A 24,103-nucleotide genomic window follows, 5' to 3' on the forward strand; every position below is an offset into this window, starting at 1 on the left:
TGTAGTGTCGAGACTGCACATGGGTTGTTCAAAATGGGTGGAGATAAATGAATTGTGGTTGCTGGAAGGGAGGGAGCTAAGGTTGAGAAAGGGAACTGATAAGTGGAGTGCAGATGGGCTATTGAATGACATGGATGCATATTGCCATTCTTCTCATGGTTTGCATTGGCTGAAAATACAGTGCATCAATCTTAACTCTAAGATAAGCCTACAGTCCATTTTAGTGGGAATATAGGTATGGGGTTTTTTTTTAAATGACTGCTAGGAATACTAGTGAAATAGTGTATCAGGAATTTCAGATATCTGTCCTATGACACATGCAAGCTTCTCTATGATAAGAAATTCAGTTCCCTGGTGGTCATTTACACTGTCTCTTTATGCTGTTCTGGTAATGTAAAGAGGCCTTAAAAGTAAATGCTGACCTGATGGTCCGTTTATGCTGCAGAGCTGTGTAAACAGTGCTTTGTGTAAATGAGAAATGGGGTAGTCTGACTAAGTTAATACATTTCTCATATACTTCTTCTACCACCACTCCCAACTTTTTTCAGAAATGGCTTTGGAGGAGAAAATGAGAAAATCTAGCTCATCTGAACAGATTTTAGAAGAAGGTGATGAAGGAAAAGGATCTTTTACAGACAATTTAAAGCTGTGCACTCATGGACAGAACAAAAAAATGTCTTCTTCAGGTAGGGGCAAGATATATACATTACATGTATGAAATAAACTATGTACAGCACTGTAGTGGTAGTTTTGTAATGGCAATATAAAAGATGAAGAGCAGTCCTACTATCAACTCCCAATAGTGCATGCCATTGTTAAGGGGAGAATGAAATGGACGTTATAATAATAAATAATAGGATGTACAATTACAATAAAATCAAGTCAGGAAGGAAATTCAGAGCCAAAGCTTTTCACTTTGTTGGGTTTTAGGATTGTAAGGTCTTAAACTAGTGATTGAGGAATCCATTTGGGATGTTAACAGTAAGAGTGGTAGAAAGCTTTTGTAACCAAACCTGAAATTCATCCCAAGCTTGTGCCATGGGTTGAGCTTCCCAGAATTGCCACTTCTGAAAATGTAGGCTTTAATGGTTTATCTAAAGAGGAACAAAATCTTCAGTCTCTTTAACATCATCTGTTGTGGGCTGAAGCTACAGATGGACCTGAACAAAATGCTCCCAAACTTTAGGAAAGTTCTCTCCAAATCCAAAGTCACTGGTCAGGCCCTTTTATCAATAGCTGAAACCCATTCTGCTGCTCACCCTTCAAAAAAAAAAGTTGAATAAATGTGAATGCTTTCAAAGGGTCAAATTCTGGAGTCTTTACTCAGGCATTGCTAAGATACTGATTTGTATCAGGGAATTTTGCCTCAGTAAGACCTGACAGTGCATGGAAGGATTTGGCTATACATTTGGGATCTGCATAATGAAGCATTAGTTCTTTATTTCCTAATCTCGATGTTTATTTCCGTATTTGACTACATGTATTTTTACTTGCAGAACCTGATCTTATTCTTGATGATGGTACTATAAAGGGTATCCAGGGATTTGGGTACCAGAATTTGTTAAGTGAGCAGGATGAACAAGAACAACTGATGGCCAGGTCCAGAATGGCAGTTTTATATTGCATAATGCATAGCAGAAATGCACTTAATCTTAAGGTACCTTTTAAAAATTACAACTGCACCCTCTCTCCATATCGTTATCCTTAATGGTCAACTGCTGCTTTCATTAGAAGCACAATTTCCCTGGGATTAATAACTTGGCTTTCTTAACTTAATCCACCTAGAACCTGGTTTTAAAATTCTCAGTATATAGCCACTTTTTAAAAATTAAAAATGGCTAAAATCATTTAAGATTTGTTTAGTAATTTTAGAGTAGTCTTAAGCTTGGTTGTTCTAGATGCGCCTTTTTAATTCTCTTGCCTCACCTTGGTCTCCCTCTCTATTATCTATTTCCTCCCCTTTTTCATTCACACTCTTCTTCCGTTATGTTGTGTGCCTCTCCTCATTTTTCCGATGCACCTCATGATTTATGTGACATCTGCTGGCTCCTAGCACCTCCTGCAGTAGTGGACTAAATATGAACACACTGCTGCTGCTTCCCTTCCTGTAGTGCCATCAGATTGCTTGAGCACCAGGCAAGTAGGAGTGGCAAGATCCTGAAGGCAGGAAAAGGTGCCCAACCCCTCTTTCTAGAAGGCCAGAGACATGACAGTCTAAAGTTTCTAGAACCTTGCCTGTCATCAATTCGGCCCTGTTATGTACTTGCTGTTTTTAATTAATTCTGTTTTCATGTAATGTGTGGATCTGTTGAGTCAAAGCATTGACAACTGATCTGTCAGTATAATAATGCTTAATATTTATTCAACTATTGATTATTGCTCCCTGTTTGTATTCAATCTGTAGTATCTGCTAGGTAGATATCGTTTACTATGTAACTTTCATAGAAATGACTCATGAATTCTAGCTTACAAGGAAATAGTTACTGCACATAAATAGATGTAAGGTTGTAGAGAAAAGTATATTAATGTATTGAGATTATAATATATGATGTAATTAAATACTGTATCAAACTATTTATACCAAGGGTGTAGACAAAGGTTGTGCATGCAACCGTAACTTAATTTCCTGATTTAAGCCAAATCATAAATTCATATTTTTTTTACCATAGCTTTTTGTATGGTGTTCCCTAGCTTTGAAAGAAAGGGCTTTTAAAAAATGAAAAGAAGAAGCTTCACTTTCTAGGATTCTGGAGCTCTGAGTTGCAAACATCATGTGTACATCCCAGAATCTATTTAGCTAGACAGCCCCGGAGTACTCATTCCGTGCACTTTAGGAAGATCACAGGAAAGAGCCCAGTATATTTTGTACAAAGAGGACATAATAAGAGATAAACGTAGGGACTAGGCCATGCAGAGCATAGAAAGTGGGAACTAGCTTAAATTTGATGCAAGAAGGAAGGAGAGATCAATGAAGTGAGAGCTGAGAGGCGAGGCCAGTACTGAGTTTTGATTGCCAATGTGGCCCTCAGCGAGGTGAATATTTGATGCTCCTTGCATAATGATTTGGTACTGTCTCGTAAGACTTTTTTATAAACAAACTGGGGAAATACAACCTAGACGGAGCTGTATAAGTAGGTGCATACTGTTTGGAAAACCATTCCCAGAGAGTACGTATTAGTGGATCACAATCAAGCTGGAAGGGAATCAATGGGGACTCAAGGGATTGGTACTGGGTTCTGTCTTGGTTCAGCATCTGCATAGTGATTAGAAGTGTCTTAAAGAGTATACTTGTAAGGTTTGAAGATGATACCAGTCTGGAGGGGTTGTGTTGCAAGTGCATTGGAAGATAGGATTAAAATTCAAAATGTCTAGACAAACTGAAGAAATGGCCTGAAAGTAAATAGGGTGAAATTCAATGAGGACAAATGCAAAGTACTCCACTTAACGAAGGAACAATCAGTTGTACACACACAAAATGGGAAAATGACTGAATAGAAAGGAGAACTGTGGAAAGGATCTGGGGTTTATAGTCACAAGCTAAATATGAGTCAACAGTATAAAACTTTTGCAAAAAGCGAAACATAATTCTGGGATATATTAGCAGGAGTATTGTAAGCAGACACGCTGGTAAGGCATCAGCTGGAGTATTGTGTCAGTACTGGGCACCACATTTCAGGAAGATGTGGACAAATTAGAGGAAGTACAGAGGAGAGCAACAAAATGAATTAAAGGTCTAGAAAATGATCTATGAAGAAAGATTGAAAAAATGGGGTTTTGTTTGAAGAACAAGGCTGAGAGGGGACATGGTAACAGTTTTCAAGTACATAAAAGGTTACCAGAGGGAGGAGGTAGAAAGATTGTTCTTGTTAACCTCTCAGGATAGGACAAAAAGCAATGGGCTTAAATTGCAGTAAGGGAGGTTTAGGTTGGACATTAGGAAAAACTTCCCAACTGTCAGGATAGTTAAACACTGGAATAAATTGCCTAAGTAGGTTGTGGAATCTCCATCATTGAAAGGTTTTAAGAACAGGTTAGACCAGGGATCAGCAACCTCTGGCATGTGGCTCACCACAGTAAGCATCTGGAGGGCCAGGCCAGTTTGTTTACCTTCCGCATCGGCAGGTTCATCCGATCACGGCTCTCACTGGCCACGGTTCGCCGTCTCAAGACAATGGGGGCGGCAGAAAGCGGCACAGGTGAGCAATGTGCTGGCCATGGCTTCCTGCCACCACGATTGGCCTGAGACTTTGAACTGCAGCCAGTTGGAGCCACAATTGGCCGAACCTGCCAACGCGGCAGGTAAACAAACTGGCCCAGCTCGCCAGCGTACTTACCCTGGTGAGCCGCGTGCCAGAGGTTGCCAACCCCTGGGTTAGACAAACACCTGTCAGGAATAGTCTAGTCCTGCCTTGCGTGCAGGAGATCAGACTAGATAACCTAAAGTCCCTTCCAGTCTTACACTTCTATGATTCTATGTATCTATCAATGAAGTCATGTTGCTGATTTGTCTAACTAGTTTTTTAATGATAAATCTTTTAAAATAAGTCCTGATGGAGCCTGTTCTTAGCTCGTTTTTTTTCCTCTTGATAAAAAATGTTGATTTTTATTTAGTTAATATATCTTTTCTACTGCTTATGTCTTCTAGGGCTATTTTCTGACTCTCCTTCCAGACCTTACACCTTTAGTTGACACTTTGGTGTATCTTAACCTGTCATTCAATGACTTACACTTCTTTCCCAGGGAGGTATGTACCAGTTATTTTCCTTATTGTTATTAAGGGTAAAACTGTAAGACTGCCTGAATTTTTACAGTTTAATATTACACTAAACATAAAAAATAACTTTCAAACAACAATGATTTAATAAAAGATGCAAATTGCATAGCTCAGATATTGGAAAAACATCATTCCTTTACTTTTTTGGTTATTTATGGGATAGTAAGAATCAATGTGAGCCTGGAAAGATTCCAACAAGATTTAGAAATACCTCTGCATCTGTGTCTGAAGGTCTCATTCCAATCTTGCTTTATACTAGTGTCACTCAGTTGATTTCAATGGGAAGTTATTCCTAGTTTAAATTTATCCTCATTTATAGAGCACCAATCTATGGGTTGATATTAATATTACACACAAAAAATACTCTGAAAGAACCTTAATCCAGTTGCAAAGTCAAGCACTCAAAAGTTAGGAAATTCCAGAATTAAAATTGCCTGTGCAATCTTAATTTAACTCCTTGTGCATATGCTAAGATCCAGTCCTCAATTATATGATGACATACTACTTTTTTCACAGGATCCGTGCCCTGTTCAGTGCACAGGATGGACAGTACACAACTAATAAGCAGCTAGTCAATATTTTTTTCTCCTCATTGTCCAGTGTGTGGCTGTAGGATTTAGTTACTGCACATTATTCAAATCCTACTCTGAAGTCAGAAGTATTAAATTTCTCAGGGACTTTGTATAACGCTCAGAACTATAGCATCTGAGTGTTTCACAAACATTGGTGACTTGATTTTCACCACACTTCTGTGAGATGAGTGGGTATTTATTATCTCTATTCTGCAGATGGAGAGCTGAGGCTCAAAGAGATTAAAGTCAAAACTATCACTAATTTTGTGAGCCCAGTTTGTGATCCTGGAACCTGATTTTTCAGAGTACTTACCATTATAGAGCACAGTATATGTATGTTTAGGGCCCTGCCAAATTCACAGTCCATTTTGGTCAATTTCATGGTCGTAGGATTTTAAAAATCATAAATTACATGATTTCAGCTATTTAAATGAGAAATGTCATGGTGTTGTTATTGTAGGGATTCCAACCCAAGAAGGAGTTGAGGAGGGGGTCACAAGGTTATTGTAGAAGGGGTTGCAGTACTGCTACCTTTACTGCAGCACTGCTGCTGCAGTGCTGCCTTCAGAGCTGGGCAGCTGGAGACCAGTGGATGCTGGTTGGGACCCCATCTCTGAAGGCAGAGCTGCCTCCAGCAGCAGCATAGAAGTAAGGATGGCATGATATGGTATTGCTACCTTTACTTCTGAGCTGCTGCCTACACAGCTGGGCCCTCAGTCAGCAGCTGCCACCCTCCAGCTGCCCAGCTCTGAAACCAGCAGTGCAGAAGGAAGGGTGGCATGGTATGGTTTTGCCACCCTTACTTCTGTGCTGCTGCTGGTGGGGAGCTACCTTCAGAAATGGGTGCCTAGCCAACAGCCGCCACACTCTGGTCACCCAGCTCTGAAGGCAGCACCAAAGTAAGGGTGGTAATACTGTGACCCCCCCACCCATTACTCCTGTTTGGGTCAGGACCCCAGTTTGTGCAATGCTGGTCTCTCTCCTCTTCCCCTCCCTTGTAAAATCGGTATAGTATAGGGTAAAAGCACACAGAAGACCAGATTTCATGGGGGGAGTCCAGATTTCACGGTCTATGATGCATTTTTCATGGCCATGAATTTGGTAGGGCCCTATGTATGTTCAAAGCACAGCTTCCATTGACTTCAGTTGCAGCTGTGAGTGCTCAGCACTTCTGCACATAAAGCCCCAAGGTCTCACTCTGGGCATCCATAAAATGAGGAACACACAATTAGTGACGACATGGTAAAAGTTTGGTTTAAGTGATTTGCCTAGTATACATAGGAACTCTATGGCAGAGATAGGAGTAGAATCAGATTCTCCAGGGCAGCATTCAGTTTCCTTAACCACTTCCACTCTACTCTGTGCTGATAAGGCCTCAGCTGGAGTATTGTGTCCAGTTCTGGGTGCCATGTTTCAGGAAAGATGTGGACAAATTGGAGAAAGTCCAGAGAAGAGCAACAAAAATGATTAAAGTTCTAAAAAATATGACCTATGAGGAATGATTGAAAAATGGGGTTTGTTTAGTCTGGAGAAAAGAAGACTGAGTGGGGGCATGATAACTATTTTCAAGTACATAAAATATGGTTATAAGGAGACGGGAGAAAAATTGTTCTTGTTAACCTCTCAGAATAGGCTTAAATTGCAGAAAGTGAGATTTTGTTTGGAGATTAGGAAAAGCTTCCTAACTGTCAGGGTAATTAAGCACTGGAACAAATTGCTTAGGGAGGTTGTGGAATCTCCATCATTGGAGGTTTTAAGAAGAGGTTGTACAAACACCTGTCAGGAATGGTCTAGTTATTAAGTAGTCCTTCCCTTAGTGCAGGGGATTGGATTGGATGACCTCTCGAGGTCCCTTCCTGTCCTACGCTGCTATGATTCTATGAGACAATCATTCTTCTTCCTGTAGTCCCGTTTCATTCATCACACATCTTCCAACTGCAATAAATGAAGCAGGGTGCCTGCAGACAACAGCCTCCTGTACTACACAACCCTGATTCATCCCCAGAGCAAGTTAAGAGGTAGGGGTCCTGTGGAAAAATAGTATGTGATAGTGTAATTAGACTGTATCATAATACATACACATAAAGGCCAAATTAAGGTCGCCCTGGCAACCTTAATTTTGGCATTTCCAAATATTGAGTGTTTGACTTTGCAAGCCTAATAATGTTTGCTTAACATAGTTTTTGTGTAATTTCCTAGATATTTGAAAAAGCAAACTGAAAAACATTGTACTGAGGCCCATATGGGTCATCAGCAGGGTTGGAATCTTTGGATCCATCACAAAGGCCTCTGCCATTTGAACTAACAGAGTAACTGATAGATGATAACATACTACTGCTGTGGAGCAGTACTCAAGGGGGCCAGCACACTTTGCCACTGAGTTACACCAATACTTATTCACAGGAGAGGAATGGTGAGACTCTGGAGTATTGGTTTCTATTCCAGACTGGTCTGTCCTTTTCACCCAAGCGTGATCTGTAGTATCTCATCTCTCCCACTGGTCCTTGTCCCAGTCCTGCCTCTTCCACACCCCTGGCTTCTCATCTTAGTCTCATTCTCCTTATCTAGCCACTCTCAGTCTCTACTTCTCAGGCTTTTCATCTAGTCTCAGAATCCTTGTCCAGCAAGCCCTACCTCACCCCTCAGGGCTCCCTGTTCTAGTCTCCTTGCCCAGAATTTCCAGTCCACCCCAGACCTTCATCTAAGCTGTCTCTCTCCTCCAGACTGGCCTCCTGTCTCTTCTCATCATCCACATTCCTCCTTCCCACTGTCTCTCAGTCCAATTCCAATTTCTTTCCTCAGACTCCTTGTCCAATCTCAGTGTCATTATTCACCCCCCCACACACACACACACAGTGAGTTCTTATCTTAGTCTCTTTACCAGTCAGTCCCGCACTCTGCACAACTCCTCATGCAATCTCTGTCTCTCCCATCTCTCACCTACTGAGCTTAAACTCAAAAAGGAAGCTTTACAAGAAGTGAAAATTTGGACAGATGACTAGGGAGGAATATAAAAATATTGCTAGAGCATGCAGGGGTGTAATCAGAAAGGCCAAGGCACAATTGGAATTGCAGCTAGCAAGGGATGTGAAGGGTAACAAGAAGGGTTTCTACAGATATGTTAGCAACAAGAAGAAGGTCAGGGAAAGTGTGGGACGCTTACTGAATGGGGGAGGCAACATAGTGACAGATGATGTGGAAAAAGCTGAAATACTCAATGCTTTTTTCCCTCAGTCTTCAAATGCAAGGGCAGCTCCCAAACTGCTGCACTGGGCAACACAGTATGGGGAGTAGGTGAGCAGCCTTTAGTGGTGAAAGAAGAGGTTAAGGACACTTTAGAAAAGCTGGACATGCACAAGTCCATGGGTCCAGATCTAATGCATCCCAGGGTGCTGAGGGAGTTGGCTGATGTGATTGCAAAGCCACTGGCCATTATCTCTGAAAATTCGTGGCGATCAGGGGAGGTCCTGTACGATTGGAAAAAAGCAAATATAGTGCCTATATTTTAAAAAGGGAAAAAAGAGAATGCGGGGAACTACAGACCAGTCAGCCTCACTTCAGTCCCCGACAAAATCACTGAGCAGGTCTTCAAGGAATCCATTTTGAAGCACTTGGTGGAGAGGAAAGTGATCAGGAACAGCCAACATGGATTCACCAAGGGCAAGTCATGCCTGACCAACCTGATTGCCTTCTATAATGATATAACTGGCTCTGTGAATATGGAGAAAGCGGTGGATGTGATATGTCTTGACTTTAGCAAAGCTTTTGATATGGTTTCCCACAGTATTCTTGCCAACAAGTTTAAAAAAGTATGGATTGGATGAATGGACTATAAGGTGGACAGAAAGCTGGCTAGATTATCGGGTTCAACATGTAGTGATCAACGGCTCGATGTCTAGTTGGCAGTTGGTATCAAGCAGGTTTTGTTCAACATCTTTATTAATGATCTGGATGATGGGATTAATTGCACGCTCAGCATGTTCACAGATGACATTAAACTGGAGGGAGAGGTAGATACGATGGAGAGTAGGGATAGGATCCAGAGTGACCTTGTCAGATTGGAGGATTGGGCCAAAAGAAATCTGATGAGGTTCAACAAAGACAAGCGCAGAGTTCTGCACTTAGGAAGAAAGAATCCCATGCACCGCTACAGGCTGGAGACTGACTGGCTAAGCAGCAGTTCTGCAGAAAAGGACCTGGGGATTACAGTAGATGAGAAGCTGGATATGAGCAGTGTGCCCTTGTTGCCAAGACGGCCAGCGGCATATTGGGCTGTATTAGTAGGAGCATTGCCAGCAGATCGAGGGATAGCAGCCTTCAGTTACCTGAAGGGGGGTTCCAAAGAGGATGGAGCTAGGTTGTTCTCAGTGGTGGCAGATGACAGAGCAAGAAGAAATGGTCTCAAGTTGCAGTGGGGGAGGTCTAGGTTGGAATTAGGAAACACTGTTTCACTAGGAGGGTGGTGAAGCACTGGAATGGGTTACCTAGGGAGGTGGTGGAATCTCCATCTTTAGAGATTTTTAAGGCCCGGCTTGACAAAACCTTGGCTGAGATGATTTAGTTGGTGTTGGTCCTGCTTTGTGCAAAGGGTTGGACTAGATGACCTCCTGAGGTCTCTTCCAAACCTAATATTCTATGATTCTATTCTATGATACTGGTTCCCCATCCTCATTCCCATTGTCTCTTCCTGGTCTCCTAGTCTCCTTCCAACCAGTCCCAGTTTCTGTGCCCAGCCAGTCCCTGAACTCCCTCCTGGCTCCCAGTCTCTGACTCCTCCATGTTGCATGGGCCAAGGGGGTGGGGGGCAGGGGGCATTAGCTCACCTGTGTTCTCAATCTCTCAGTTAATGTGCTTGGACCCAGATATGGTATGGGCTACAGCAACCCAGAGCTGCCATCACTGGGAAAGTCCTTCTCTGACCTGTCTGTGCACATTCAATGCAGACAGAATCTTTAGGGAAATTAGCTGCTAAAATCTAAAGAAGTGTCTACTGATCATATGTGAACTGTGATTTTTCAAAGGCTTATAACTTGGCCAAATTTGGGCTGATTTTCATAGGGACAGCAAAAGGCTCATCCATGACACAAAGGCCCCCCTTCTGCAACATTTTAAATCCCAAAGTATGGGGGTGCTAGAACTTAAAAAAAAGATTTTAATCATATTTTCAACATAGTCAAAATAATGTATTTTTCCCTAACCTCATTCTTCTAAATGGCTGACTGTTCTGGCTGAAATTTTTCAAAAAGATTCAGCCTGTGGCAGACACCCAGCATGGAAAATTTCAGCCAAAACAGTTAGTCTGGCTAAGTTATAAGCAACTGAAAACATGTTTTTGTAATGGGAAGTGTAGGGCAACCTTGATAGTAGACAGTGCTACCAGCCCAACCTATAATACTACAGGAGTGTGAGTGAGATCAGGATCAGGCCCAGAAACCACATATTTATAAGGTACTTTAACTAAAATAACATTACTAATTAGCTACTGCTATACATTAAATACAAGATTCATACAATATTAGGACAGTTTCTTTGTTTCTAGTTCTTACAGTGTCACTTACTAACGTTAGAAATGTAGAAACTCTTACCATAACAGGAATCAGACTGTCTTTGGGCTGGTCTACACTACGTGAATAACGTAGCTGAAGTCGAATATCTAAGATCGGATTACTCACCCGTCCTCACCGCGCGGGATCGATGTCGGTGGCTCCCTCTGTCGATTCCGGAACTCCGTTGGGGTTGGTGGAGTTCCGGAATCGATATAAGCGTGCTCGGGGATCGATATATCGCGTCTAGATGAGACGCAATATATCGATCCCCGAGCAATCGATTTTAACCCGCTGTTACGGCGGGTAGTCTAGATGTAGCCTTTGTGGTAACAACTTTTTTTCCATTATCTCTTCCCCCCCTAAGGTATATAATATTAAAAACTTAGAAGTACTGAAGCTCCGAAACAACCCCATCAAAGAGATTCCTGATGATGTCCACAGACTCAAGACACTTAGGATCCTTAACATGTCCTTCAATTTACTATCTGTCCTTCCCACTGGGTAAGGTGTTTACTATTAATGAATAGATTAGATTGCACTATTTCTGTGCTCAAACAAGGATTCAGGTTTGTGTGACCTACATTATATTCATTCATTAATTCATTTCCATACTGGCTTTGTAAATTACACCTACAAAAAAGGCTTATATAGTATTTATAGTAGGGCTGTCAAGCGATTTAAAAAATTAATCATGATTAATCGCACTGTTAAACAACAATAGAATACCATTTATTTTAAATATTTTTGGATGTTTACTACATTTTCAAATATATTAATTTCAATTCCTCTTATCAATTGGTAGAACATGAAGTAGGATTGAGTGGACTTGTAGCCTCTTAAGTTTTACACTGCTTTGTTTTTGAGTGCAGTTATGTAACCAAAAAAATCTACATTTGTAAATTACACGTTCATGATAAAGAGATTGCACTACAGTACTTGAATGAGGTGAATTAAAAAATTCTATTTCTTCTGTTTATCATTTTTACGGTGCATATATTCGTAATAAAAAATAATAATATGAAGTGAGCATTGTGCACTTTGTATTCTGTGTTGAAATCAATATTGAAAATGTAGAAAAACATCCAAAAATATTTAATAAATTTCAATTGGTATTCTATGGTTATAAGTGCGATTAATCGTGATCAATTTTTTTAAATCACAATTAATTTTTTGAGTTAATCACTTGAGTTAACCATGATTAATTGACAGCCCTAATATATAGCTACAAATATGCATAAGCAAATATTCATCAACATCAGCAGTAGTACACAGAGGCCCTGTCTGTGATCAGAGCCACATTGTACTAGGAGCTGTGTATACACATAGTGTAGGCAGCTCCTATCTGAAAACGTTGATAATCTAAATAGGTACAACAGGAGGGAGAGGAGAAGTATTGTTATGTCCAATTTAAAAATGGAGAAAGGCACAGAGAGACGAAGGGACTTGCCCAAGCAGATTGTGTAGAGCCAGGAATTGAACCCAAATCTTAAGTATCCCACTCCATGTACCTTAATCACAGGACCATCCTTCCATCTAATGGTTTAAATTGAAAGTCTGTTTACTAAAAGTGAGCTAAGGTTGATATATACTAGTAGCTGAAAGCCCACTCTGTTGCATGGGTGTAATTTGTAAGTCATTTGTAAAAGCACTGAAAATGATGGAAAACTTAAAAGCTGGATAATAACTGGCAGAATCCCAGTGGTGATTGAACCATTGGTATTCTAAACCTAAAGAGCTCTCAACCCTGCTTGTAGCCGTTTCCATCACTCACACTGACTGAACAGACGTTCTAGGCTTCAGAGTGATGTTTGGGGTTATTGTGTGTGCTGATTGTATTGCCTTGTGGGTGACTGTGTTTATTTGCATGTGGGATATGTGGTTAGTGAATGAGAGGGGTGTACTGTGGTGAGGGGCTATGTATGTTTGGGGTTATTGTGTGTGCTGGTTGTGTTGTTTGGATAGTTGTGTTGATTTGTGCCTAGGAAGTTTGTGCCTGGAGATTTGTGTGGATTTATGCAAGTGGCAAATGAAGGGTGTGGCACTCTGTACCTCAAAATAGCACCCTGGAACCCCCGTATTCACCACTGTGATATGATTATAATGTTTTGTACAATGCATGACTTGTGAGGGATCAGTTAAAAAGTCTTGATCTACTGAACATTAATATCCTGTTGAATTGTATGTTCTATCATTGTATGTGAAGTTATGAAATATTGCTATATGCTTCTTACTGAAATATGTGGTAAGTGGGAAATGCCCATAGCGAGTCCTTCAGTGACAACAAAGGAGCAACTAACAGTGACCAGACGGGCATTGATGGCCCATTAAGGAGGATCTACCCTCTCAAGTGGCCCTCCCGGAGACTCCTCAGAGGGCACATACACAATGGGGTCCACCTAACTCCACAGCAAGAATCTTTCTAGCACCTGGAGAGAAAGTATATATAAGCGGTGATGACATCACCACTTGGCCTCTCTCCTTCCCGACCTACTCTGAAGGCAACAAGAAATTTGGAAGACAGAGACTTTGAACTGTGGAGATTGGTCCCAGGCTAAGAAGGAAATTCAGCCTGTGTAATAAGAACTGTAAACGGCTGGAACATCTAGAGGAGCAAGAAACTACTTGATTCAAATCTTGCTTAGTCTGTAGAATGTAGGCTGCAATTTTATTTTTATTTCTTATATAACCAACTTTGATCTCTATGCCTACTCCTTATAATCACTCAAAATCTAGCCTTTTGTAGTTAATAAATCTTTTTTATATTTTATCTAAAACAGTGTGTTTTGGGTTGAAGTGCTTGGGGAATCTGCTTAGATTACAAAGATTGGTGAGAGAGATGGAAACAGTCGTGATTGATATGTGCAGACAGCGAGAGCTGGAGCGGCTTCAAAATGTACTGATCACCCAGTCGCCAGTATAGATGTACGGACATACCTCCTGGGATACGGTGCAACACGGACGGCATGGGGCACTAAATGTAATGAAATCTTCGTGGAAGACACGTGGGGGCAGAAGGACAGGCCAAATGAGACCGTGCATCGAACATCACAGCCCGCACCAGAAAGCAGACGAAAGCGTCTGTGAGGCGGGTAAGATCGAACATGAAAGTCAGTCGTCTTCATGCGAAGCAGCGAACAGTCCTCCGGATCCAAGGAAGGGATGATGGACCCAGGCACCATCGCGGAATACGTAACTTCCTTACGAAGGCGTTGATCCGCGGAGGCTAGGAGGGACGGAGACCTCTTGAGCTGTGGTGAATAAAAAAATAGCGGGAGTAATAACCCTCGGCTCTGAGGTCGGAGGCCTCTTCTATCGCTCCGAGTTGAGAAGCGGAGGACTCCTGAAGAGGAGTGCTCGTAGAGGGGGTCCCTGAAGAGGGCCGGGGAGGGTGGGTGGGAGGGTGGAGGCGAAATAACTGGAGATGGTAACAAACTCAACGTGCGCAAGACCATTGGTCTGAAGTTATTCGGGTCCACGCCGGGAGAAGGGAGAAAGGCGGTTGAAAAAAGAAGAGGAGTCCGGGAAGGGACTGGTGCTGCTGCTCTCTCCTGGCGCACCTTCAAAAGTTTTGCTTCGGTCCCGCCGGTGTGGCGTACCGTTGTTTTGCCCCCTGGAACCGGACTGGCGTGTCGCGTTCACCCGTCCCCGCCGTCTGTTGAAGTCTTGGCGGGGGCGTGGGTGGGGATAAGGGCGCTGGTTGCGTCGAAAGGACCTCCGCTGGGTCTGCGGTGTGTGCAATGCCGCAGGAGCGCATTATTATGCGGTTATCTTTAAGGCTTTGCAGCCTTGGTCCGTCTTCTCTGAGAAGAGCCCCTGCCTTCAAAAGGGAGGTCTTGTATGTGATAGCTGCAGCTCCGGAGGTAAGCCGACACTTGCAACCAGGAAATCCGTTCATGGTAACGCCCGCGCGATGGTTCTAGTGCTGAGTCTGCGGCGTCGAGCGCAGCCGTAAGCCGCTGTCTCGAGATCTTCTTGCCCTCTTCCACGAGACTTTGAACTCAGGGCGGAGGTCACCGGACCAGTTCAGTAAAACTTGTCCATGGTGCCAGTATTAAAATCATATCTGCTACAGCGCTTGTTGTTTGCGACACTGTAAGCTGGAGACCCAGCGGAGTAAATTGGCCCAGCAGGTCCATACGTTTAGCCTCACGCGATTTTGGGGCGGGGCTCGGTTGGCCATGACGCCCTCTCAGTCACGGATTGGACGACCAGAGAGCATGGAGGAGGATGCGGTGTACAGGTATGTCGTACCCCGTGAGTGGTACATGTACTTTCTCTCCAGCTCTGGCGTCGGAGGGATCCGATGCTGGCCTGCCAAATGACTCGCTTGGCCTGACAATAGTTCGTTGAAGGGAAGAGGCAGAGACCTCGTTGGTAGCATCAGTGAGAGAATGTCCACTACAGGATCCTAACCTCCGGGCACCCTGCCTCCGCTTGTAGATTAATGCTCAAAGCATCTGCGGAGCAAATCTTTGATGAGCGCGAAGGTCAATAGGGGGCGGGGCCAGAGGTCGAAGTGCCTCCACTGGCCCGTCATGATGGGGAGGCGGAGGAGGAAAGACGCGGGGACGGGGGCTCCTCCTGCAGTTGTTGATCCCAGAGCAATGGCTGGTTCGGGGTCCTTTGGGTCTGTGCTCGGCAACATCGTTGCCGGAGGGAGGAACGCTGATGGTGGCCTCTGGACTCTGAGCTGCAGCAGCAGATTCGCGGCTGGGAAAGGATCGCCTTGGGCTTGGATGGTAGCCAAGCGTCCAGAAGGAACACTGCTGGGGCTGGTCCGATCTTGGCCCACATCATAGAGAACGCTGTCTTGGCACCGCGAGGAGCCGGACAGGGTGGTCTGGAAGGCCAAGGCGGGGCAGATCAACCGTAGGACTGGTGCCGAGTGACGTCGGTGCGGGACGGTGCCGGAGTCGATACTCGGTGCCGAATGGACGGGACTCGACCAGCGCGGTGGGGAGGTGACCGGGATCGGGTTGCGCCGACCGGTATGATGGACTTCGTCGGAAGCGGTTGCGGAGACCAAGCGACGTGCTGACGTCGTCTGTAGATTGGGACCCGGACGGTGCGCGAGTACGACGGTCGCCGAGAGTAGGATCGGTGCCGGGACCGCGAACGGCGTCGGATGGCGACCATGGAGTGAGCGGGATCGGTGCCGAGATCCTCGATCGGACCGGCGGCTAGCGGTGCTTCCAGAGATGGAAGGTTGGAGCATCGCTGGCTTTCATAGAGGAAGCGCCCGCGACCGCGGTGCCGGGCTGAGGCAGGGGAAGGCTCAGGAGCGCATCAGGTCCGCGCCGTCGTGAAGGTTTCTGGGCGTAGTCGGAGTGTGAAGCTCGACACCGCACGTGCCGGGAGTATCAAGCATCCGGAACTCTGACGCCCTTGCGGGCGGAGTTGACGGGTACGGAAGAACCGGTGCGGGGCAGATAGGTGCGTGCCGGCCACGTGCTTTTCCTGGCTCGGACTGCGCGGTTCCGGAGGCGCAACCTGCAGGAGCCTTCGCCTTCTCCGGCGCGAGGTGAAAGCGAGCGCCCGGGCTGGCTGCTCAGACGAGGAACTTTGGTGCCCGCGGCTTGGCGGTACGCTCGTACCCGTCTGAAGACGGTGGTTTCGGCCGGGCGGTCGTGCGGAACTGGCGGAGTCAGGGTGGCTCCATAAGGAGCTGCTTGTAACGGGAGTCCCCGTTTTTTTCGTCCGCCGGTTTGAAGGACTTGCAGATGCGGCACTTCTCATCAGATGGGATTCCCCCCAGGCACTTGAGGCAACGATCGTGGGGCTCCCGTTGGAATGACCGACGACAGGCCGAGACGTGCTTGAGCGGGAGAGCCGGGCACTGAGCCTGGGTCCCGGAGCGGGCGCAGGAGGAGTATACCTAACCCCACTACTATATAAACTAGTTTAACACTATACTTATAACTATTGAACTATTAACAACTACAAACAACACTAACTAACTAACGAACTATGTAGAACGGTGAACGCTCGGGATTGGAGGTCAGCTAAGCCGCACTCCACGTTCCATAACGCCGACACGGGCGGTAAGAAGGAACTGAGGAGCGGCGGGTGCAGGGCATATAACGGTGCCGCAAAGGCCATACGCCAGGGGCCCTGCCGACCCGTGATGTGCAGGGGAAAATCTTCGACGAACGTGCACGTTGGGGCGCACACCGTACTGGAAATGAATATGAAGCAAGCATCGAGAAGAACATGCTCTTTTTCCTGATCACCAACATCGAGTTGGTGACACGTCCCCAGTAATCCACCAATACTGCATAACCAAAAAAAGTAGTCCTTTCAGTTGAGTGGCAAGTGTCTGTGCCAAAATAGGGAACATCTGTCTATTGCCCACCGCAGTTCAGCGAACCTCGTTGCTGTAATCCATCCACGATGCTGCACGCTGAGATCACAATCCTGCATAGCAGGAGGTAATTAATGGCCCTGCACACTTGCAGACAATTGCCCCGACAGTCAATTTCTAACTCCCAATGATTACCATGATGTAGTGAATCTGTTTGAGACTGCCACTTGCGTCTCGCTCTCATGCAGCACTCGTTCTGGTGTCCCTGCACTGGAAGCCTGGAGCAAGCTCAGCACAGATCCAGAAACTGACTTGCACATCCGAAGTTCTGGCAGCCACTGCTCATCATCAGCCTGAATATGATGCGATCCATCAGTCAGTGGTGTTTCTCAGGCCCAGAGCTGCTCCCACATCTGCAACTGCTCCAGAATGTCACAAACAGTGAACTGATTCTGCTATGTCCACAGCAATCTGTCCTCATAAAATTGATGTTCCCTACTGATCTGTTTTCTTGCGGCTCTGCAAATACGGGATTGACGGGCGTTCTAGTATTTGCAAAACTACAAATAGTGCAAAGATTGTGCAGGCCATGCTCCGATCAAAGCAGATATGGACAGTGAGAGGCTTGTCAGATTCAGTGAACTTTTTAAAAAAACTGGCAAAATAAGGCATGCCGTGGACATCTAGAAATAGAGAAAGTTGCCACTGGAAAGTCTGACACCTTGCTACCTGTTGACCCCTATGACTCATGTTTTCCCTCACAGCTTGCCAATAACTACAAAAAGACAGTGTCAGCGATGGGCCGGTTGCCCCTGGGAATACCTTGCATGGCATGACAACACTGTCGCTTACAAGGTCTGCGTAGTTCCTACAGAAATATTTCCCTTCCTCTGGGTCCTCCAGAACATGCCTCTAGCTACTACAGCGGAATCCCAGCCTTGTCAGCGCCAAACGGCTTGCAGCTAACGCTGGAACAGTCTGCTCAGTGACAGGCACTCGCCCCCTCTCCTCCGAGTGAAGTGGCTGCCTTCAACTGCAGTCGCAGAGAACAGGTACATCCACCGTCACATCCGAAGCAGCCTGCCAATTGGCAGAGGATCAAAGAGACTTTTCTCCTTACCTTCAGCATCCTGGGACTTTACCTTTCCTCTGGGTCCAGATAATTTCCTTCTGCAGAGGCTAGCACGGAAATAATATCCCAATAAGCATGCTAAGCGAATATTTTAAGCCGTAACTGATGCTGCGACTGTCTCTTTTCTGCCGTAGCTCAGCTGTATCAGCCTCAAACTGTGTGCAACTGAATCATTACGCTCATTCATTTTTATGCCTTCCTGCTCTAGATTTCCCCCTTTCACCAAAAAAAAAGCAAATGCAGAAAATACGACAAGGTATTACTGTATTCAGCCAATCCACCTACAAAGCCTCAGCACAGCTGAGAAGTGCAAATCTCACTAGAACAACAAGCGTGTCATTTCAAGTCTGCTCGCTGCAGCTCTATGACATGTCCCCGGTACAACCTAGGACTGTGAACCACGGAGTCCATTAAATTCTGCAGCTTGGGCTGTTTCTCACAATGCTATGCAGTGACAAGCAATAAACCTCTCCAGATGCTATGGATCACTCACCATCAATTGATGCGACGCACAGCTGCTGAGTTGTATGAATGCTCTCTAGCACTCAGAACTGTATAAAGAGACAGCAGCAAATGTCCCCAGCCCAAGCCTTGCACTCCAGTAAGTGCCATCTTACACTGCTCAAGACTCCTAGAGAACAGTGCAAGCTCATTAATTAGTTTGCCACTTCATCGAAAGGAAGTGAACATGCACCAATTTAGGGAGTACCTACCAGAGGGCGAGCAGACAGATGGCCGCAAGAAGAACGATCAGTAGGGAACATCAACATTTATGGGAGACAGATTGCTGTGGACATAGCAGAATCAGTTCACTTGTTTGGTGACATTCTGGGAGCAGTTGCAGATGTGGGAGCAGCTCTGGGCCTGAGAAACACCGATGACGTGATGGATGCATCATATTCAGGCTGATGATGAGCATGGCTGCCAGAACTTCGGATGTGCAAGTCACGTTTCTGGATCTGTGCTGAGCTTGCTCCAGGCTTCCAGTGCAGGGACACCAGAACGAGTGCTGCATGAGAGCGAGACGCAAGTGGCAGTCTCAAACATCAGTGCTACATCAATGGTAATCATTTGGGAGTTAGAAATTGACTGTCGGGGCAATTGTCTGCAAGTGTGCAGGGCCATTAATTACCTCCTGCTATGCAGGATTGTGAATCTCAGCTGTGCAGAGATGTGGATGGATACAGCAACGAGGTTCTGAACTGCGGTGGGCAATAGACAGATGTTCCCTATTTTGGCACAGAACCTTGCCACTCAACTGAAAGGACTACTTTTTTCGGTTATGCAGTATTGGTGGATTACTGGGGACGTTTCACAACTCATGTTGGTGATCAGAAAGAGCATGATTCTCATAGCTTTAGAACATAGGATTGTTCATAAAGCTAAGTAGGGACTTCCTTTTTAGCACCAGCTGATTACCATTAGCAATATTGAAATGCCATAGTGATCCTGGGGACCAGCCTATGCCTTGCCCTCTGGACAGACCATAACCGGCCACCACAAGAAAGGAAGATCCAGCTACGACGCAGCAAGTGCAAATGCAGCTGAAATGTTTCTATAGATTGAATGGATTCTGCAGTGCTTACTCACGAGATTGGATTTCAGTGAAAAATATCCTAGTGGTTACTGCTGCCGCTGTGTCCTGCATAATATCTGTGAAGCAAAGGTGGGAAGTTGCCATTGGGGTGGAGGCAGAGGTAAGAGCAGCTGTCTGCTGCTTTTGAACAGTCAGACACAAGGGTGATTACAAGAGTTCAGCATGGAGCTATATGGCTCAGGGGGCTTTGAAAGAGCTTTAACAGTGAGCATAGTCATGCCTGTGATGTGCTGTGCTCTGCCTGGCTTTGCAGTGTGGGGGTCTGTTAGGAATGTGCGGTGCTTGCTGTACATTTATGATTATTACACTGTTTGCCACTGATTCTATGAGTTTTGTATCACCCTACGGAACCAGTAGTGGTTGCTTTCAGTACTGCTAGAGATTCTGAAGCATTATTCTAAACTAATAAAGATGAATTATTCTCCAATAATAGATTTAAGTAACAAACCAATACAAAGAATCTGTGAATTTAAAAGCAAATACATTAAAACTTACTCAATTAATAGAACAGAACTTAACAGGCGGAAAGAATGTTTCATGTCCATTTAGCTACCATACAGCAATGGGGTTCATAGGTTACTGCATGTGAAGCTGTGGTTGTTTATGGCTCCTGGGTGGAGTGATAGGTAGGGATGCTGCCACCAACCATGTGGAATGCTGGGGAAAGAGATGTAGGGAGGCTATAATGGATTCTCCAGACACTGCAAAAGGAAGTGAGCTGGGATTGTTGAACCACTAGGTCCACAAGAGTTTGCAGCATCTGTGTTTGCTGCTGGAGAAGCCCCATTATACCTGATGCATCTCCCTCTCCTTTTCCTGGGTGACTCTTGGACCTTTCTCCTGTCTGCTCTTTCCTTCTCCATACAGTCTGCAATATTTACCCTCCAGGCACTTTGCTCACAGTCTAATGCAGCCCTGGCTTGCAGAATCTCACTGAACATGTTATCCTGAGTCATTGTTTTTCTCCTCCTTATCTGACACAGCCATTTCATCAGTGTGGAGGGGGAACCCCTCAAAACCACAAGGCAGCAGCTACAGATAAAACACACAGAGGTACTAGTGTCAGTATAGTCACAAAAGAAAGTGAACGTTAAGATTCAGAACTCCCTTCCCTCGCTCCCCTAGAGTGTTATAACCAGACATGAATATTGACACTTCTGCTTCGGATTGCTTGTGCATGGCACCACTCACAGCTCCAAACATGGTGAGCATGGCCCACCATGGGTGAGGGAAATGAGACAGGAATTGTTCAGTTGTATAAAACCATGAGTATATGGCAATGGCACTGAACAATGGCACCATTGTCCACAGGTGATAGTGATTTTAGCGGATATCTTACTCCTGAGAGTAACAATGGCACAGAGAGCACAGCTGCTGCTGACTTCCCAAAGCTGCTCAGACCCATATGCTGCTGGCCTGTTAACATGGGCAAGCATCACTGCAGTAATCACGACTGGCATGGGAAAATATCCTACCTTAGAGGAAGAAATAAGGCTGCCCTGCTAGAAATCTTCAGGAGGGGAGTGCAGAGTACCTCCATGAAAGTTTCTTCACGATCTCTCTGGAGGATTCAAGGGACACCTGTGTACATACACAAACTGCTTCACATAGTCCACCCTGCCTAACTGTACAGGGAAATGAAAAGCACATAAACAACTCTACTTCTCTTTGTAGTATGAGTAAATTTAATGAAATGTCAATAGCTGTGTCCTGTTAAGTTGGGGGCTTCATTAGTACATCACCGTAATGGGAAATACATTTACACACTTATCCAAGGTTCCTTCCCCTGCATTGGGCTTACCCTGCTTAACTGCCAGGACTCACTGGTCTGCAATCAAATCTCAAACAGGCTCTGGATTGTGGCATAGCTGCATGCCCACAGCTGCATATCTCCCACCTTTCTCCTTTTACTCCTCCTCCTCACTCACGCTGTTCATGCCAGGGACCTGTGACGGGCTCCTCAAAGGTATCCAAGGTTGTCTGCGGGTGGTGGGGTGTCCACCAAGTATGGCATGCAAGTCTTTGTAAAAGCGGGAGGTCTGAGGCTTGGCACTGGATCAACTGTTGGCCTCCCTGGCCTTATGATATTCCTGATGTACTCTGCTTTCATACAGCACTGCTGCTGATCCCTGCCATACCACTTCTGCATCCACTGTGCAATCTACTCATAGGTGTCCACATTTTTATGGCTAGTCTGTAGCTGCACCTGCATAGCCTCTTCTCCCCACAGGCCCAGGAGATCCAATACCTCTGGTCTACTCCAAGCCAGAGCATCTCTGGACATGTAGCTGGCATGGTCAGCTGGGCAGTTGCATACAACAGTGATGAGCTGGTAGGTATGCTTACCAAGCTGGACAATCATGAAAAGGTATTTCAAAAACTCACAGGACTTCAGGTCTCCAGACCCCTGGGAAAATAGAGTTCACCTGAGTAGTGAGTGTCAGGCATTATGGGACAGCTGCAGGAGGACTGATAGGGTTAACATAAGTAATGCAGTGTCAACACTTGCGGTTCGTCAATCCCAGTACATTACCCTGGCTCACCACTGCTTGGGGAAGTGGTGTTACTGCATTTCTGTAATGGGACATTTACATTCAGTCGGAGATAAATTTAAGTGTGGACATATGTGCAACTAGGTCGATGCAAGGTAAGGTTGACCTAACTTTGTACTGTAGACCAGGCCACAACCAGGTGAAATTTTATTATACATCTACATATAACCTCTTTTCTCTTGGCACTACCTCCTTAAGTGATCTGTAGATCTTCCTTCTTTGGTATTGTCCATGTTAATTCTGGATATATCATAAGGAATTCTGTAACTCAGCTACTACTCTTCTGGCAAATTTATTTATTGGGTTTAATTGAGAAGACACTGCACTGAAAGTGAAAGACACACAACTAATTTCCACTGATCAACAATAGTCAAAAATAATGCTCTTCTCTATTCCTGAAATGATTGCCTTGTGAATCACTTAACATTAAGTTCCCTAAAACACAGCTTATAGGTGGCTGGGAAAGGAAAGAACTTTTGATAACTTGCCAAACAAATGACTCATTACAATATGGGAAGAACTCCTGTAGAAGTGAAACCAAGCAACCTAATTGCCTAACAAGGAGCTGAAAAATTTTAATATATTTACTGGATGCAAAGTAGTGGTGTGCATTCACTGAAATTGGCAGGATGCATTGTTATATTTATGCTGTGTAAAGATGTGTAAAAAGCCATGGATCTTCTGTGTAAGGAAGGCTCATCGTATAATTCCAACCCTCTGTACTCCTAACTTTCTTTTCCTGCCTCCCACCTCAGTACTTTTATTCTTGTTCTACGCATACTTTCCTCAACTCATCCACTCCACCATTCTTGGCCTGTAAACGTGTGGACCACCCGCACAGCACTCCTGCTGGTGATTTCAGGAATTAGCTCAATTCCAGTGGAGTGCCCCTCCTGGTGTGTCCATCTGTTGTTCTGCCCTCTGCCTCGCTGCCGTTGCTGGACTCGCTTTGCTCCCTGCTCAGCAGCGTCCTCTTCGAGGTCACTGCCTCTCGGCAGTGTCCTTACTCCATCTGGACCCCTTCCGGGGATCAATGATCAGCAGTCCGACATTCCAGCCACCATGTGCAACCACACAGACTCATAGACTCATAGGTCAGAAGGAACCAATATGACATCTAGTTCTGACCTTGCACAAAGCAGGCCATACAATCTCACCCATCCCTTCTATAACAAACCCCTAACCTTGTCTGAGTTATTGAAGTCCTCAAATTTGGTTTGAAGACTCAAGCTGCAGAGAATCCTTCAGCAATGACCATGCTCTACGCTGCAGAGGAAGGCGAAAAACCTCCAGGGCCTCTGCCAATCTGCCCTGGAGGAAAATTCCTTCCGACGCAAAATATGGCAATCAGCTAAACCTGACAGTGGCAAGACTCACCAGCCAGCACTCAGGAAAGAATTCTCTGCAGTAACTCAGATCCATCCCATCCAACATCCCATCACAGACCATTGGCAGACTATCTGCTGAAATCAAAGATCAATTGCCAAAATTAAACTATCCATCATACATCCTTCCATAAACTTATCAAGCTTAGTCTTAAAGCCAGATATGTCTTTTGCCTCACTACTCCCTTGGAAGGCGTTCCAGAACTTCACTCCTCTAATGGTTAGAACCTCACTAATTTCAAGG

At 45.0% G+C, this 24,103-nt stretch overlaps 1 protein-coding gene across 1 annotated transcript in view; it reads left to right on the forward strand.

The window, feature by feature from the left end:
• LRRC63 (leucine rich repeat containing 63) overlaps positions 1 to 24,103 on the forward strand; it is a 58,987-nt gene that overhangs the window by 20,366 nt on the left and 14,518 nt on the right. The window contains exons 4-7 of the mRNA XM_032790665.2: positions 549 to 686; positions 1,497 to 1,657; positions 4,646 to 4,744; positions 11,257 to 11,393. Coding sequence (XP_032646556.2) covers positions 549 to 686; positions 1,497 to 1,657; positions 4,646 to 4,744; positions 11,257 to 11,393 — 535 coding nt within the window. The remainder of the gene's footprint in view (positions 1 to 548; positions 687 to 1,496; positions 1,658 to 4,645; positions 4,745 to 11,256; positions 11,394 to 24,103) is intronic.

Source organism: Chelonoidis abingdonii, chromosome 1 (assembly GCF_003597395.2).
Source record: "Chelonoidis abingdonii isolate Lonesome George chromosome 1, CheloAbing_2.0, whole genome shotgun sequence".
Lineage (NCBI taxonomy): Eukaryota > Metazoa > Chordata > Testudines > Testudinidae > Chelonoidis > Chelonoidis abingdonii.